At 36.0% G+C, this 19,681-nt stretch overlaps 2 protein-coding genes across 2 annotated transcripts in view; one reads left to right on the top strand and one right to left on the bottom strand.

Annotated features, from left to right (window-relative positions):
- sec23a (Sec23 homolog A, coat complex II component) overlaps positions 1-19,681 on the bottom strand; it is a 47,561-nt gene that overhangs the window by 14,582 nt on the left and 13,298 nt on the right. Inside the window, exons 7-12 of the mRNA XM_067455942.1 lie at positions 18,831-18,975; positions 15,119-15,277; positions 13,632-13,747; positions 13,236-13,359; positions 13,029-13,109; positions 12,818-12,907 (exon numbers count right to left, since the gene is read on the bottom strand). Of these exons, the coding sequence (XP_067312043.1) occupies positions 12,818-12,907; positions 13,029-13,109; positions 13,236-13,359; positions 13,632-13,747; positions 15,119-15,277; positions 18,831-18,975 (715 nt within the window). The remainder of the gene's footprint in view (positions 1-12,817; positions 12,908-13,028; positions 13,110-13,235; positions 13,360-13,631; positions 13,748-15,118; positions 15,278-18,830; positions 18,976-19,681) is intronic.
- LOC137091479 (adenosine receptor A3) lies at positions 744-10,420 on the top strand. The gene is made up of 3 exons (XM_067455943.1): positions 744-1,976; positions 5,782-5,935; positions 10,140-10,420. The coding sequence occupies exons 1-3, from the start codon at positions 893-895 to the stop codon at positions 10,333-10,335; spliced, it is 1,434 nt and encodes a 477-aa protein (XP_067312044.1). The 5' UTR covers positions 744-892; the 3' UTR covers positions 10,336-10,420.

Here is a 19,681-nt window from a genome sequence, read left to right on the forward strand (position 1 = left end):
AGATAGTAGGAGTGATTTTGTTACACGCCACTGCTGAAATCCACCTACATTTTGCAGGTTGGTGGGTGTTAATGTCAAGCTCTGTTGGTGCTCAATTGTTAATAATGGTTATTATTATCAATGCTAAAAATAGTTTCTGATGCTTAATATTTTTGTGAAAATACTATAAGAATATAGTTTTCAATTACTTTTTAATTTATAGAAAGTAAAAATAATAAAATAAAACAGCATTTGAAATAGTACTTTGAAATAGAAATCTTTTGTAACAAATGGTTTATGTTCACTTTTGACAATTTAATGCATTTTTGCTAAATACAATTATTAGTTTATCCATTTTTTTTTATCTTAGCCTTAACTTTTAAATGGTTGTATAATACATTTTACACAAAAATATTAAGCAACATTGAAAATAAATTATTCTTCAGTATCAGCATATTAGAATGATTTCTGAAGGATCATGTAACACTAACACCTTTCTCTAAAACATAAACTAGTATGTACCTCAGTCATGGTTCATACATGCTCAACATGTGTATAAACTGACTGTAAAAGTGAAATGATTATTACATTTTAATCTAATTATTTGACTAAACAATTACATCCAAGTAAGGTTTTGCAAAGACAACTTGTGCAATACCAACAAAAAACCTGTAATCTAACATCTTTATGAAATGACAAATGTAACAGGATATAACTGGAAAGAAGGCTTAATCTCTGGGTAAAGGCACTGAAGCCTTAATGAATAATTATGACTTAAACCGAATTAGGGTAATGTTTCTCACCAATTATACTAAAAAAAACACTAGCATGAATAGAGCCTCATAAAGCTGGCAACAGAGGATATTGAATCTCAAGCGTTGTGTTTGCCGAGCAGTGCCGCTCTAGCCTCCCCATGCTCCCTGTGTCCACAGAAACGTGCTCTTTAAATGTTAGATGCTTTATTTACCTCGCTACATGTGATTGTAGCTGTTCACATAGCTTTGCCTCTCAAAGCAACGTGTTTGCCATTTTCGAACTGGCTGTGGCAGGAGATGATAGTAAAGACGGAGGGGGGCTTGACTACACTCCCCAAAGAGATCAGTGCTTGGTAAAACGTGGTACATCATCAACTCAACTCCTAAAGATCAGCATGAGGTACACTCCTCCCATACAGCAACACCTTCCCTGGTGGTTTGGCACTGATAACGTGACAACCTCTTTCCGCAGCTTCCATTGTGATCTGCCGTCGTATGGGTGTTTATGTTTTGACTGCACATGTCTGCATTTGAACTCCCATGTAAACATGCAGTGGACTTCGGTGGTTTATGCAGTGTTGATGATTATTTCCAGTATCTGCTCCGTTTTGGGGAATTTGTTACTACTGTTGGTGGTGTTACTCAACCAGAACTTGCAAACGGACACCTGGATTCTCACACTGAGCTTCAGCCTATGTGATCTGGCGTTGGGCGCCTCCACCATTCCCTTTGGTATCCATAACAGTCTTTACCAAGTGAAGAGCTACCCCAGCAAGAGCGCCACCTGCAAGGGCAGTGCCTTTCTGTTTTTGTTGCTCCAGCTCGCCTCCATCCATTCCCTCACCTGGGCCACTGTCGACAAGTTCACGGAGATCTGCTTCGCCCTCAGCTATCCGGTAATCTTTACATCGCACCGGGCCAAAATCATCCTTGCGATTGTTTGGGTCTACAGCATCCTCACCGCAGCTCTGCCACTCTTCGGTTTTGGAAGTTACACCTACAGCGAGACAAAGTTCCTCTGCGTTCCCAGCTTCAAACCGTCCAGCATCGCCTTCAACATGCTCTTCATGGTGTTGGGAATAATCATTCCCATTGTACTGATGTGCTCCATGTATGGATATATAGTGTACATAGCCAGGAACCAGGTGCGTCGTGGGACGTTTGTTTGCAACGAAGACCACTGTTTCTACGTGCCAGCCAATACTTACTTCAAAAGCTCCATAGTAATGGTGATAACCATCGGTAAGCATAATTAAAAAAGGGACATAAAGCTGTTTTATTGTATTTGATTTTGCCATGTTCATTAAGTGCTTATCTTTCTGACATCATTCTGTTAAGAACATTTATTTATACCTTGCCATATAAAGATTTTTTCCTGCTTAATACAAGCACAGAACAATGTCAGCATGTACACAATTAATTATTTTATAATTATAATTATACAGAAATAATTATGCTCACCAAGGCTGCATTTATTTGATCAAATATACAGTAAAAAATTGTGTTATACATTGCAATTTAAAATAGTTTTCTATTTGAACACATTTTAAAATGTACTTTATTCCTATGATGGCAAAGCAGAATTTTCAGCATCATTACTTCAATCTTCAGTGTCTCACGACCCTTCAGAAATCATTCTAATATGCTGATTTGCTCCTTAAGTAGGGAACGAGTTGCGTATCCCGCAGTGCTTGTGTTTAGATCAGGGGATTGCTTCAGACGATTTTACCTGAATCCTATGGCGTTACATGGGCTTTTATAGCTTAAAGGTGCCCTAGAATGATTTGAAACAATATGTTAAATTGTTCTCTGATATCTACATAGAGGGTATGTGGCCAGATACAGTTTGTTTTTGCCTTATTTGGAAGAGTCATGAATGTTAATGTTGAGCTCTGCTCTGATTGGCTTATTTCAGCAGCTCACACAAGTTCAGTTGTTCATCCTCGTGAGTCCTGACCGTCCTGATAGAACACAGACCGACTAAATGACACTTTAAGCAAAACATCTCAAATGGAGATTGATAAAATGTTCAGTAATTAAATCCCCCAAACAGAGCTTTTCTGTGGAAAAAAACCTGTATGCTATCCAGTGTTTTACCTAAACATATCAAATCTGGCAACCATATGCACGCGAGATCTCTTGCGCGCGGATAATCTGAAAACACCAATAAAAAAGTAGGCTGCATTTCACCAATCTCCATTGAGTATCGTTTTAACTTATATGGTGGAAAAGGTGACGTTTGCTAGAAGGATCGAGTGAACGGTATTTACGGTTGTATTTTGTAATACAAAATAATATTACCCTTTGTCATTAGACACACTATTTAATTTTGTATGGTACTTGGTGTTTCCTATTGTTACTGTAAGCATCTTGCATTATCTAGACAATGCGGTCTCTCTAAGAAACTTTCAATTTAATCAGAAATTGTTTAAACAGCTAGTCAATAAGTGGATAAATTACTTACTGCTTGCAGGAATATAGTGTAATTGCCCCTTTCTTGTTTAAGACGCTGAGTGAAGCTTGCTTGAAATGGGCCGAACAAACGAACGATTTGTTGTGGTATCCGATTAATAAACCTCAACCATGTGTCATGAGAGCCGTTTTTGCTATCTTCGAGTGTCTTGTTTACCATCAATAGATTCGGCTCCTTCATTTCCGCCTGACAATGAACATGTTTGCACAGATGCAAATGTTGGGGGCGTGCGTATAAATGATCCCCAACGCTTGCGTCATGGTTGAGTTTATGTTGAGAAGCACTTCTTTTTCCCGTGGAGTTTTACATTTACGAGATTTACATATGAAGGAGGAGGCAATGAGGTTTGAGACTCACAGTATGTGATGTCCATGTACTGAACTCTTATTATTTCACTATGGCAAGGTTAATACAATTTTTCATTCTACGGCACCTTTAAATATGCAAAATTAAGCGGTGTCAGAGTTTCGTTTGGGCGCGAAGTGACCCGATTGGTGCACGCCTCAGCCGCCTCGCCATAGGTTCGTGCAGTTGCCGCAGCACAGCCAATCAGTGAGCTAGTACGCTCTGCCTGGGTCTGCTGTGCTGCGTTTTACATTATATACAATTATAAGGATAATGATATCTTGAGAAAAAGGAGCTCTGCGCAAGTTGTAATTAGCCTAGTTTTGATATAAACTTATGCACCACTAAATATTTTTGCGTTGCACCATTAAACTTAGTTGAAGCCTAAATCTACGTAAAAACTAAATATTTACGGAAGCTTCCGATTAGGAGTGATGTTAACGGATAGAATAAAATTGCAGACAGACTGCATGTTAAATAAAATCATAAGTCATAATCAGTAAATTTAATTTTTGTTCCAGTATTTATTTATTGATCCTTAAATTTAATTTTAAATAGCCTACAGTTTCTGAATGTTATTTAAATATAAAAACACTTATGTTATTCATGATTAGGTGTCGTATTTAATGGGAACTTATTTTTAGCATTCGTTGCGTGAGGCAAAATTAGTTTGAAGGAAGAATTAACTAAAATTCACAGCATTTCAACAACTTACTACGATACATTATTTTCCTCTTGGCTTTCCCCCACCTGTTCGGGCATCCTTGCACACAGCAGCTGTCCACCATGTAGAAATAGTAAGGTTTAAACAGCCTGTTTTTAAATTATTGTTCGACCACTATAGATACCAATGCAACAGAAACTCTAGCACTCCCCTGATTGCTTGTCAAAATGGCGGGGTTTAGATTGCATTATGTCAACTTCCAGAGCTCTATAGAGCGGAAATAATGGAAGAACGATCATTTCCATTTGTTAGGTTATCGGAAGATCGTTAGATCTAGAATTCTGAAATGAATTTAAAAAAGAAACATTGTATGAATTCAAATGAATTAATGGGAGAGAGAGAATGAGTAGTTTAATAGTTGAAGTTTGTTGGTTAAATTATACAATCAAATCGGATGTGTGTGCTTAAATGTAGGTCAGATTTTCAGATATCGGATATGGAGCTGATGTAAAACACATTTGGAATTGGCTTTGATTGGATGCGAAAACTGGATCTTATGCAGATTATTTCCTATCTGTGTCAGATGCAAGTAAAAAAAAAAAACTTTTTTTTGGTTTTATATACACAGCTGTCTTAATTTCCTCACCCTTACTGCCTATAAAAAATAACTGAGATATTAAAGAAACCTCATTTGTGACTTGTCTTGGTAGAGTATTGCTGTCAGTCAAAAGTTTAGACACACTTTGTTACAACTCAATTCACTCTCAATGTTTCTCATAACCCTCTAAGCATTTTTAATATAAAGGCTTCTGTTTAAATTTTTTAAATTGGTTTTGCTGACAAACATAAATTGTCTATGTATGAATTTCTATTCAAAACTAAAACTTTAATTTATTTAATGGAAGAGTTGGACTGGAGAGGAAGGAAACACAGCCAAAAAGTGTACAGCATACTACTTCAATGCTGTTTTAAAAAAACGGTACCTACAATCCACCTCATGAAGTTGGTCACAATACTATTCATTAGCATATCATAATTCTTATATTTCCATTTGTGTTCTTTTTAAATTTGAAAGTTTTGCCTATTATGGAAATAATAAAAAAAATAGAAGATGTGTTTTGACAAGTTAGGCAAATCAGAAAATATATAGAGAATGAAATAACAGTTACAGTGGCCACAGACAGTCTGTGTGTACTGTATATATGAAGACCAACAATTCAAAATATTGCATATTGTCAAAGTCTTGGACAGGCCATCAAGCTTGACTGCAAAATTAATTGTTGTGGATTAATTGTGATTTAACTCGATGTAATTAATTTGATTTACATTTTTAATCAACTGAAAACCTAATTATTTAAAATGTATGATATTTGTTCCGCTGTCTTTGGTGACCAGCAAGGGTCCAGGTAGATTATGGAGAAACTAATTAGCAAAATACATCACACATGCAACAAAACCTCGAGAGAATGCAAGTCAATATTCCTCTTTCTTGAGCTAATGAAATAAGCTTGCCCCAGAAATCTTTAACCATGTCATTGTGTGTAATTTGTGTGTGTTGTTGACAGTGTGCCTGCTTATTTGCTGGCTGCCATACATCGTTATCTGCTTCTATGAAACTCTGACGGGAAAAGAGAGCCCGCAGCCTGCCTCGGCTGTTGCTACATGGCTTGTCCTCTTCACTTCAACTCTCAACCCATGGATCATCTCCATGACTCAAACGTAAGCCAATAAGTCCACCAGTCTGATGACTGTATATTATGGGTGTAACGATACAGCGTATATTGAGATATCACAATGTAAAAATGCGACGATATGTATCGTTGATGTCATTTATATTATTTGGGATCTAGAGTTGTTTTATTCAAGGCTCAGCTTACTGTATTTATAGGGTATAATTCACTCAAAAATTTAATTGTCATCATATATTCATCCTCGTGTCATTTCAAACCTATAAGATTTTAATTTAACTTCAAAACACAAATTAAGATTTTTTCATGAAACCAGAGAAATAATTCTGTCTCTCCATTTAAAGCTCCTCCATTCCTCTCAAACTTAAAAGATCCCAAAAAACTGTCATAAAGGCATCGTAAAAATAATCACTCGAGTGTCTTATCCAAATCCAAGTCTTCTGAAGAGACACAGGGGCTTTATATGATGAAAAGATTCACAACGATCGCACATACGGTGGTAAACACGACGTTCAAATGATTGCGTGACGAGCAGAAACAACATGCAGAAGTAACTATTTACAGTTTGGGAATAGTCATTTTCACACGCTTTTTTGCGATTAGAACTGTGACTGATTGCATTGATCATCTGAAGCGCACACTCCTCAAAGTGAGAGCGTAAACATCATTTAAATTAGCAGATCACATTTGGTTTTAGTAGTGTAATTATTCAAAGCATTAGATGGTTTATTCTTATATGTATAGTGCATTAATAGCAGGAGAGGTGGGACACAGCGAGCACCGTTTCTTGATTTGAAGAATTTATTTCACACACTTTATCATTTAAAAAAAAAATTAACAATAATTACAGAAAGGTTATTGTGTGTAAAAATGGGAAACCCCAAAGTTAATTCAGTGTTTCAGTGCTCTATAATAACTATAGTTTCAGTGACCATAATAACAATAATTTTATTTAAAAAAATAATAAAAAATCCTTTATTTTGACTTGTCGCAATAATTATTATATGGTAAGTTTAGAATCGCGATTGTATCGAATCGTAACAAGTGTATTGTTACACCCCTACTGTATATCGTGGAATTAGGGTCCATTGCCAGGTATGTTTCTTACAATGCATATAGGGCTAGAGAGTATAACAATATATTCAGTGATGACTGTACAGATTCTGCTATACCATTTATATTGTACTTTACTGCTTTATCACAGCTCTCTGGTGGTCAGTCAATCTTGGAGAGACAGAAAGAACTAAATTAACTTTGAAGTTGTTGCCTCTTGCAGGAGTCTTCGGAATTATTTTAGTTTCCAAATTAAAAGATAAAGTTATCATATTAAATAAAGTACAATATTGTTCAAACGTTTAGGGTCAGTATATTATTTTATTTTCAAAAGTAATTCATACTTTTATTTAGCAAGGATGCATTAAATCATCCAAATGTAATGATTTTCACATTATTGCACAATTCAATTTCAAATAAAATGCTGTTCTTTTGAACTTTCTATTCGTCATAAATGCATCGCGGCATCCACAAAACTATTAAAGGAGTCATGAATTGAGAATAAAATTTTCCCTTAAACTTTTGATAAATAAAAGATCATGGTAACAGTTTCACAGTAAAAACTTCCTTGTTAGTCAAAGAAAAGCTTTTGTTGACACCAGGCCCAGCAAATGATCAATCTCAGAATATGCCAGACTGTGACGTCAGAGTGTGGTGAAACACTGCCTCAACAGAAGAAGAAGAAGAAGAAGAAGAAGAAGAACGCCAGATTAGCCCCGCCCACCGACTCGTACCACGGACTTGATAAATAGCTAAACCAGATCGAATTTCCAAGCAATGAACTTCATAAACTTCATTCAGATCCCGATATTATGAATGCATGGATGAACTTTATCTTTAAATGAACATCCAGGTGACGTGGGGGGGGGGGGGGGGGGATTTGTTTGTAATTTGTTTGGATTTGTTTGTAAATAAGAGACTGGATTTGCAGAAAGGATGAGATTCCATGAATGAAAGAAGCAACATGCTTCATTTTTTTGTGCGGGTAAAAAATTGTTTTATTGCATGATACTGTTCACTTTATTTAAGTTAGCCATCTTGATTTAACACCATTATATCAGGTTTGTGGTTCAAATGTAACTTCATGTTATATTGACATAAAACCGTTACTCAGACATATCTTAATTTTTTTTCTCTCTTTGACATATCTTGACATATTTTTATTTTCAAATAACATTCAATCAAGTAACCCAAACAAACTGGACATTCACTTCCCATCATGCTTTGCAAAGGGGCTGAATTCAGAGAGTAAATGTTTAAATACATTGCTATTTTATGCATTTTTAACAAGATGAGAAAATGGAGGGACTTTTTAATGTGTAATGGTATTTAAAAGTGTGTTATGTTAGTGTTTTTGGAGTTTACCACTTTGGTGAAGTGTAGAGCATGTGCTCAGAGTTAGGACCTGCTAATAACAATTCAATTTGTTTCAATAATAAAAAACAACTACTTTGGGCATGCCATGGATGTAACAAAACCATCTTCTCGCTAGCCAATAAGATTTTGTAAAAGGTTTTCTTGTTAGATAACATCTATAATCTATAATTACACTGGATTACTTGTTATGGTTTTTGTTTGATATTCATTTTAGTATAATTGAACTTAATATTTTTGGACAAAATTAAGAATGTTAACCCGAATCAACTAAATGAAAATTGAAATATCATTGAAATAAACTTAAGTTTCCTGAAATAAACAATGTTAATTAAATTCAAGTCGTTCATGTTTTTGTGAAATATGAGGACATTACCCATGTCCCCACTTTTCAAAATGCTTAAAAAATCATAAAATCCTGAAAACACAGTTTGTACGGTATAAAAACCATTACGCCTATGGAATGTCCACATTTCACAAATAGGAGTGTGTAAGTGTGTGTGTGTGTGTGTGTGTGTTAATGCACGGTTCACGGTTATATCCACCAATCGGGCAGGCCATGTAATAAAAAAAAAAAAAAAACATTCCAATTAATCGCGGGTGGATGAGAGAGAAATCATTGTGTTTAGACATTTTGCGAGCTGGGCGAATATTTCCGGTTGCCGTTTCCCCGCATGCTTTCAAAACAATCCCTCAAGTGTCCCCGCAGGGGAGCCGAAGCTCATTAAATTTGCAAAGCTTTTCCGATCCCAAGCGTGGGCGTTTACTTCCAAGGCTTCAATGTGGCACACCCATAAAAACGAGCATTCCAGGAGACAGCCTCAAAATTAGGGTCAAAAATAACCTATTACTTATTCATTATGATGTTTTTGATTGTAAAAACCACACAAACATCATAAGTTGACCTCAGACAACAGTATAAAACAAAACAAAAGCCAGTTCATGACACCTTTTAAGCACCACATCCGTTTTGATAATAATACATCACAGTTTCTTGAGCAGCAAGTTCTCTTATTAGAATTATTTCTGGGGGATTATGACACTGAAGACTGGAGTAATGAATCTGAAAATTCAGCTTTGCCATCACAGGAATAGGTTACATTCTAAAATCTAATTTTAAAATATTTCAAAATTGTAATAATTCACAATTTTACTGTTTTATTTTATTTTTGATCAAATAAATACAAAATGTATCAATCTTACAGACCTCAAACTTTTTAACGGTAGTCTAAATTTCTTTTGTCCTTTCTTAGTTTTGTTTTTTTTGTGGACTATTCACTATGCCTTTATATATTATTATATAAACTATATAATTGTTGAATATTTAGGTGAAAGCACTGTATTGTGATATATCTCATTACTAATACTGTAAGTATAAGATTTTAGTCATTCAGCCCTAAATGTCAAGATAGATAGAAGACAGACAGGAAGACCCATAAGACATATTCTCCCAGGAAATAAGCTCTCTATTTTGGGAAATGTAATCATGGACAGACATTACCTTTCTATTGTTGATTAAGACTTTTCTGGCCTTTTTAGTATCAGATGTGGCATCTCATATTAATACATGCCACATTCAATAATGTTTCGTAAATAAAATGCGGCAGGTATTGAACGTGGAGCAGGATTGTAAAAGGAAGGTGTAGGTAAAAACCTGCTGGTGTAAAACGTAATGGCCAATTCAGGCAACATCTAGAAAGAGAACATTTACAGCGGCTATGAATCATAGTTTTGATATGTGGTTATTTAGATTCGAAGAGCATGCGAGTATGTGGGAGGTTTACCATGACCTTGTTTGTGTCTTTCAGTAGGTACAGAGCTGCTTTGCGCAAAAGCCTGAATAAAATCCGACAGATGTTTGACTATCCTCGTAAAAACTCCCTCTCCCAGTGCAAAACCATACAGCCACGCCGCGAGAGCAACAGCTTCTCTTCACCAGCTCCCAGTGAACCACCGGCACTACAAACAAACAGCCAACCCCAACAGGACCTCACGCTGGTTTGAGCACGACCCTTATTGACCTTTGCTGGATTAAATAGTGTAGAAATAATCATGACTTAAGGAAGCATCTACAGCATCGTTTCACCTCAGCAGAAGAGGACACTGGGTTGGCGGAGCTAACCAGAAGCAATTTATGATGTAAACAGACTTGCAGACAGAAAGAAGGAACCTTGTGCAATATTCAACAAGACTTTTGCATCAAAAAAAAGATGCATTGTTTTCTTTTATGACTTGAGCAGAATCATTTTTTTTAAAGGAATCCTCAAAGGACAGTGCAATGTGAATGAGAAAAAGCTATCTCTAAAATGTTTAGCAGACATCTGAAACTGCCAATTATAGTCCAACTGCAGTCAGAAACTTGAAAACCATATTAATAATGACTGACTTCAATGGGAACTTATATAATATTGCTGGCATAATCTGATCTGATGTACTGTATATCATTTGCTATGTAAATATAGTTTTCGTAATATAAAAGCTAAATACTCACTGTACATTAACTGTGAAATGTATGATGGCCAGCATTAATGCCATGCATACACTGAATATTCACAATATAAAAATAACTGAACTTGAGACTAACTTGAAATGATTCACTGTAAAAATGTCACGTCATATTCCTTAATATATTTAGCAACATTTGGAATAATTGTGAATTATGTGAATCACTAAAAGCTATGAAAGGTTAAAAACTACTGCAGGAAAGTAATGCTTCAAATTGCAGAAAGAAAGAAAACAAAACATCCCATGTATGATGGAAGTTTGCCCTCTAGTGGATCACCTGCATATAAGATGGAAATCTACATGAACCTGAAACGTGTCAGACTGCAGGGACAACAGCATCTGTGACTGGTGATTTTATCAAGTATAACATGGTCCTGGATCAACATCTTTGCTGATCCTGGAACAACATTCTAATCATCCAATCGAATTTGAGGGACGTTTGAGAGAAGTTTACAGTTTATGTCAAGTTTAAAAGGAACACACTGACTTTTTGCGACTTTAGCTTATTCACCATATCTTTTGGAGTTAGATAAAACTGGTGGTTTGGTATGGGTTCGGGACAGCAGTTTTACCATTTTTTTGTGCTTTTTATTATTATTTTTATTCAACAGTGGTTTACTGAAAAAAAAATTGTCTGTCCTTATTCAATTTTAACTAAATGATAATGCTGTAAACTATATAGGGAGCCCTTACTTACACATTATAATATTAAAGGTTAACAACAGAGCCCAAACTATTATCATAAATTTAGTTTTTATTTTATTTTAAGATATAATAACACATAAGGCCATTTTTTCCCTCGAATTTGTTTTTGAAATATAATTATTTATACACAATGGCAAAATTTATACATATTTTCATGATAGATTTATTTAAATATATATTAAATAATAGACATCACTAAAATGTTAAGTATAATGAATATATATACTCCAGTCGTATGCTAAATATAGTGCATATAGTTAGCTAAAGATTGCATCTCTCCAGTGAACTAACAGCTGTGAACACTGAATGACTTTTTATGTAACTGTGACCCTACGAGACATTGTTTACAAGTCTTTTACTTGTATTGTCTTTCTGCAGTTGAAACACTGATTGAGCTAATACACAATATATGATATATTTCAGAAAATGTAGACGTTATTTTGTCACTTATTGAGCAGTAAGCTAGATGGAGCCGTTTACCTCCAGTCGTTGTTCTAAGCTAGGCTAGCGGTGGGTGAGTCAGAAAGAATTCTGGAACAGACATTTGTAGTGATGTCCTGAAACATATTGGACATTATCAAATGCACTTGTTCAATTCCATAATGCACCGCAATTAAGCGTATAACTGAAGTACACTCAATGGCCCTGTAGTGGCCGCGCAAATGAATTCCCGCACCTGACCAGAAGATGATGCCAGCAACTGTATCATTCATCCATCCATTTTCCAAACCGCTGGTCCAATGTGGCTTTAGCGCACATCATATACATTTTTTGACTGATTATTAAATAATTTAATAAGGTTTATACATACTAGTTTTCATGACGTAGTTCAAGATAAATCTTTTCATCATTACTGGAGCTGCCAGTTAGCTAAGTTTCAAATAATTATTAAACAACAAGCACAAACTGCAAAAGCTACAGCACTACCAATACACTCAGTGCCCGAATTCTCGTTTTAATTCACTCCTTTAAGCGAACTGTATTAGAGGGATAATGTGGGGAACATTGAATGAGGTTCAGGGGACGATTTCGAACACAGCCTAAGACTACATTTTTTAGACAGGAATGTTGTACCAGGATCAACAAAATATGGTACGCATGCATAATACTGTGAAGGGAGTTTTTGCTTGATTTTTTTTACAAAATAAGGGAATAAATGTCAAAATTATTGTTCTGTGATGGTTTTCCAAAATCATATGTGGCAATGTTAACTTGTAAACGCGTAAATCAAGGGTAGAATGTAAAAAGAGAATAAAAAAAGTTTACTTGCACATACCTGATTCACAACCTCAAAGTAGAATGCAAGAGTGGTATTTGGGTCCAGTCCACAAATTTTCCACTGACTTGTGCCGCCAGTTCCTATTTCCTACAAGCAGATGTCAAAATGACTATAAGTATGTTCTTTGTATTGCCAGAGATAAAGCTAAACCTAAGAGAAAATATTATATAATTGAGCCTGTTTGGTTTAAATAAGATGCGCTACTTACGTTTTCTGACACACAGGGACCTTTGGCGTTCAGGGAGACACACGGGCCAATTGCTCCAGAAATCTTTATCTCTCTTGAAGTCTGAAATAATCGTTTAACAGTGTTAAAAAGAAAGCCATATATAGCACAATTAAATAAATTAAGTAAAATAGCCAAAACAAGCCAATTAGAACAACTTTTTTTTAATTATGTAAAAAAGCAAGCCACCTTAATCTCCAGAGTCCCTGCAAGTGCCATTTTAAAGGCACCCTGCACATCTTTAGTGAAAACCCTCTGGAAAGTTTGCTTGAACAGAGACGTGTTGAAAGAGTCCGCCATGACCATATAACCCCTGACAATTACAGAAAAGCAGAAAGGTGCATTTTCTTTATTTGGACTTTCATCATGAATGCACGTATACAGTAAACAGGTATAATGGCAAAGAAAAAAAAGTTGAATAAGTGTTCATCCATGCTGAAAATCTTGGGGATATGTCTAGATTTGTTTTGCTGACTCTTAACATGCTTTAATATGCACCAGTCACCTCCAATATCTAAGCCTACTCTGTCAGAATGCTGAAACACAATTTAAAATGAAAATTGAAAACTTTTTGGATTCACTTACCCTGTATAGTTGGTGCAGCACTTCATTTCCAGTAATCCCGTCTGATCCAGAGCGCATGCATAAATATCAACGATGTGTCCATTGGCGGCGGCACGGTTGGCCAAGGCTTCATAGTGCTACAAGGGAATGATACTATTTTAAATGTGTACAAATTCTTTAAAAAAAATTAAGTTTGAGAAAGCCTTCCTGTGGCCCAAACAGATTTTAGACCGATATGGATAGGAAATATTCTATCATTCCTGCGTAATAATCAGGGAATTTCCTGCCGTACCATGGGTGAAGTGGCGCAGTGATATTTTTTTGAGCGCGATGCTAATGGTCTAATCCGATTCAATGATGTATGCTAAACTATGCTAAAAGTGCTACCATCAGATACAGAGATCAGCTGAATGGATTCAAAAACGGTAAAACTCAACTATTTAACTCTGGGGACTTGAAAAATAAGCCTATTTTCAAAAAAAGTGTAGTGTTCCTTTAAAATGAGTGTGTGCCAAATGCATAAATGTAAACCCAAATCCATTACGAATTATGAGAATCAGTTTTTAAAAGCAGCTATTAGCTATTTTCACACATATGAAAGAAAAAAACATGCAGTTTATCCCCCCCAGATAATAACATTCAGATATTACAGTGTTCTGGTCTGAAATGTCAAAAAGTTAAGAATGCAGACTTTTTTTTTTTTATTGTGAACTTTCCAATGCATCTCTGTGACTAGGATATACCGGTAAACACGATTAACCAGCAGAACTGGTAACTGGTACGCATCATCTCTATCGCAGTTACACTCATGTGACATTGCTGTGCTGCACGGTCATGAAAGCTTATTGCTTACATAATGAAGCGCTGCTCATAGAGAGCGAGATAACTGAACTCTTTGCCACCTAATTGGGCTTGAACAGTTAAACACACATACCTATGTGTCAAAGTGGCATTTATGTGACATGTAAACAGTCATTTGTCTTAAGTGAACAAAAACAGTTGAGAAGGAACAAAGCACGAGTATAATGGATTTGTGCAGTCGGTCAAAGTGGCAGCATCCAAAATTGACCTGCTGTTATTATTATTATACTAATAAAACAAAAAAGAGAACATCTCTCACCGCTCTTGACTGAATCACTTTTGTGATTATATAATGTGTATTTAATTTACACAGTAAAGACTATGATTTTATTATAAATGTGATACATTTATTTTATACATTTGTCTGTTTTTGTAGTACTGTTACTAATCAAATTGGTATAAAAAAACTTGATATAATATAAAATTGGTATCAAATTGATATAAAAACTTTATTATGATATATATCATGATACAAGATTTTGTTTATATCACAAACCCACCTATCTGTGACATTAACATTTTAAAACCCATCAGTCAACAGTATAGCCACTTGAAGATACTTCATCTTCATGAAAGCATTGGTACCATCAGGATGTTGGTACTTCCATCAAGCCAATCATATAGACAAAAAATATGAGAAAACTCACTTTAGTGGCTTTCTTCATGAACTTGGCATTGTCTTTCTCGATGTCGTGCCAGGATCTAATAGGTGTTTTCAGTTCATCCCCTACCACCATGCCTGGACCCTGAGTGGCTGGTCCACCGATGAAAGCCATGATGCGAGCGCCAGTGTTAGGGTAAGTGCACTACATTAGGGGAGTAAATGGAGGGAACCAATTAACAAGCACAAGTGCAAGATGACCAATTTAAGTTTGGACACACTTAAATTAATTTATGCATGGACACACTTAAATTAATTTATGCATTTCATGAACTTAAAAACCTAAAGGCTTAATACCAATATAAAATGTAATACAATTATAAATTGCGCCTACATGTGAAGTATTCAGAACACTATATATTTCCATTACAATAAATGCATTTCTGAGGGAAAAAAAACAAAAAGAAGAACAAGAAAGCAGTCAGCAACGATTCCACATACATAGTAACTTCTCAAATGCTGTTTAACAAGCATCCCAGTATGCACTACATGATGTTGAGTTTGAAGTAGCTATACATTTTGGTCACATCATAATTCCCATACTTCTGTTTGTGTGATTTCATAATTGTGATTCTTTTAGTAGAGCTGCACAATTATGGATGAATGAGAATCCATTTTTATTCTTAAAGAGATCAAGATTCTGAATAGACAACTAAACAAAGTAGCATCCAATTTACTAGAGGTTATTTCAAAAAGTGAATTGCTGCAGTCTTTAAATTTTTTTTAATTAATTTGAGTTTTTTAATTTTTTTTATTTGAATGAATGATTCATTGCCTTCACGTACTGGACGAATCAGCATTTTTGATCTCTTGAATTAATGACTCAATAACTTTTTTTTTAACTTGTCACTTGTCACCACCTAATGGTGAAACGATGTAACGGATACAATCTTTAAAGGTCCTTCTCAAAGAATTGGCATATGTGATAAAAGTTCATTATTTTCCATAATGTAATGATAAAAATTAAACTTTCATATATTTTAGATTCATTGCACACCAACTGAAATATTTCAGGTCTTTTATTGTTTTAATACTGATGATTTTGGCATACAGCTAAAAAAAATCTCAAAAAATTAGCATATCATGAAAAGGTTCAAAAAACGAGCTATTAACCTAATCATCTGAATCAACTTATTAACTCTAAACACCTGCAAAAGATTCCTGAGGCTTTTAGGCTACGTCTACACTAATCCGGATAAATTTAAAAACTGAGTTTTCGTCTCAAAACGCTCCGCGTCCACACTATCATTTTCAATCGTTTTCCAAAAAATGTTCATCTGCACTAAAACGTCTGAAAACGCTTACATCCCTGTACTGCGCATGTGCAAATCCAAGACGCTTCGACTTGCGTCATTACCGCTACTTGTTTATTTACTCTTTGAAATTTTGCGGCAATGTCGAGAAAAGGCACTGAGTTTTTTAAATGGGTCGACAGTGAGGTGGAGTTGTTGCTGCGAGTAACACATGAATATAAAGTGCTAAAAGCAAGTGAAAATGTAGACTGGGAGACGTACCAAAATAAATACGGCGTGAATTGGTCATATGACTGCATCACATGGCTAAAAATGCGTCATCGTATTAAAAAGCCTCCGTTTTCACAGTCCACACTACGACGCGATGACGGCGTTTTCAAATTCATCCGCTTTGGAGAGCGTTTTCAAAACGATACGTTTTCATTGACTTAAAACGCTGTCTCAGTGTGGATGGAAGGCCAAAACGGAGAGAAAAATATACGTTTTCAAATGAAAATGTATTAGTGTGGACATGGCCTTAAACTCCCAGCCTGGTTCATTACTCAAAACCGCAATCATGGGTAAGACTGACGACCCGACCCTGTCCAGAAGGCCATCATTGACACCCTCAAGTGAAAGGGTAAGACATAGAAAGAAAATTCTGAACGAATAGGCTGTTCCCAGAGTGCTGTATCAAGGCACCTCAGTGGGAAGTCTGTGGGAAGGAAAAAGTGTGGCAAAAAACGCTCCACAACGAGACGAGATGACCGGACCCTGAGGAAGATTGTGGAGAGGGACCGATTCGAGACCTTGGGGGACCTGCGGAAGCAGTGGACTGAGTCTGGAGTAGAAACATCCAGAGCCACCGTGCACAGGCGTGTGCAGGAAATGAGCTACAGGTGCCGCATTTCCCAGGTCAAGCCACTTTGGGCTACAGAGAAACAGCACTGGACTGTTGCTCAGTGGTCCAAAGTACTTTTTTCGGATGAAAGCAAATTTTGCATGTCATTCGGAAATCAAGGTGCCAGAGTCTGGAGGAAGACTGGGGAGAAGGAAATGCCAAAATGCCTGAAGTCCAGTGTCAAGTACCCACAGTCAGTGATGGTCTGGGGTGCCATGTCAGCTGCTGGTGTTGGTCCACTGTGTTTTATCAAGGGCAGGGTCAATGCAGCTAGTTATCAGGAGATTTTGGAGCACTTCATGCTTCCATCTGCTGAAAAGCTTTATGGAGATGAAGATTTCGTTTTTCAGCACGACCTGTCACCTGCTCACAGTGCCAAAACCACTGGTAAAGGGTTTACTGACCATGGTATTACTGAGCTCAATTGGCCTGCCAACTCTCCTGACCTGAACCCCATAGAGAATCTGTGGGATATTGTGAAGAGAAAGTTGAGAGATGCAAGACCCAACACTCTGGATGAGCTTAAGGCCGCTATCGAAGCATCCTGAGCCTCCATAACACCTCAGCAGTGCCACAGGCTATTCGCCTCCATGCCACGCCGCATTGAAGCAGTCATTTCTGCAAAAGGATTCCCGACCAAGTTGAGTGCATAACTGAACATAATTATTTGAAGGTTGACTTTTTTTGTATTAAAAACACTTTTCTTTTATTGGTTGGATATTTTTTTGAGACAGGAATTTTGGGTTTTCATGAGCTGTATGCCAAAATCATCAGTATTAAAACAACAAAAGACCTGAAATATTTCAGTTGGTGTGCAATGAATCTAAAATATATGAAAGTTAAATCTGTATCATTACATTATGGAAAATAATGACCTTTTATCACCTATGCAAAATTTTTTGAGAAGGACCTGTATTTGAAGTTTCAAGTTACTTTCAAAAAGTGATTTGCTTCATTTTCATAGACATCAACCATACAAGTCAGTGTTCATATCTGAACTACAAGCTTTCATTTTCACTTTTGAGATCATTTGAATTATTGCAACAGAATTAATGATACTGTGTGAAAGACTCAAGCAAAAGACTTTAAAGCCGTTTCATACTTATAAATGATAACTGCTCTCTCAATGTTCAATGTTCCACTGTGGTCATATTTGCCAATGGTTTAATAGGCAGTGTCAAATAATATTTAATTTAGAAATAAAAAAAAATAGTTTGGGGTGTTGAAATTAATATTGTGTATTTTACTAGGCAGTGTTTTACTAGGCAATTTACTAGGAAGTGTTTTAATAGGCAGTGTTAAATCATTTTTCATTTAGGAATTAAAAAAAATATTTGGGGCGTTGACATTGATATTGTGTGTCTTTGACAATGACATTGTGATCTTTTAACAATTTATTGTGCAGCTTTAGTCAAAAGTGGTTGTTCTTTATTATTACTTTTTTCCAAATAATAAAGAACAAGCAGGTGTGTCCAAACCGATAGTGTAAACGTATAATTTTGTAACTTCAGCTGGTAGCAAAGCTGCCAGCACAGCAAATCATTAAAGATAATAACATAAGTCACCTCTAACAAACCGACAGCAATAGAAAGGGCCACTCCGAGCGATCTCAGCGGTCGTTTGCCTTGAGTGACGGGCCAGGGGTCTCTCTGCAGCTCTCCCAGCAAATCTGTCAGATTCATATCGATCTTCTGTACTGGCTGAAGAAACCTGTGCACATAATCAGTGACCACCATATTAAAATATATTAAAAGGAGTCATGACATTCACTCTAAAAATGTTAATAGTTTTTCAGCAAATTAATATGGAGAAACTTTTATTTTCAACCTTCATTCTGCCCCTCTGTCTGAAATGAATGAACTCTTATCAATCATAGCCACTGCTATGATTGGCTTATTTCATTGCATAGGAAACAGTGACTCTCACTGCACCCACTCTCTATTGCATGCAATTGAAAACATTATGCATATTAAATAATCATTTACAGACAAAACATGAAATCATTTACTTACAATTAGTAATGCATATGCTGTCAGATCCAGTACAGTTGGCTGCTGCTTTTTTCCAAAAACATTTCTTTGCAAACTCTCCATTACACTGGCTATTTTACATGCAACTAAATAATCAATTAGTAATTGGATTGACGACTCAATTAGACTGAAAAGTTTTCATGTAAACACCTTAATAGACCCAAATAAGTTTGTTCCGAATGCAATAGTGATCGGTTTGTAAGGGGTGGTTTATTCTAGGGGTGTCCATGGTTAACCGATTAACTGATTAACCGTTAAAAATTGCGTAACCGAGTAAAACATTTTGCTCGATTAAGTGGCGTCAATGACGTGCTTTGAATTTAGTTGTAATATATTTTTGCACCCCTAGAGACCGTCAGAGCGCTCCCAGACATTTGTAATATCCA

The sequence above is a fragment of the Pseudorasbora parva genome, chromosome 10, assembly GCF_024679245.1.
Source record: "Pseudorasbora parva isolate DD20220531a chromosome 10, ASM2467924v1, whole genome shotgun sequence".
Taxonomy (NCBI): domain Eukaryota; kingdom Metazoa; phylum Chordata; class Actinopteri; order Cypriniformes; family Gobionidae; genus Pseudorasbora; species Pseudorasbora parva.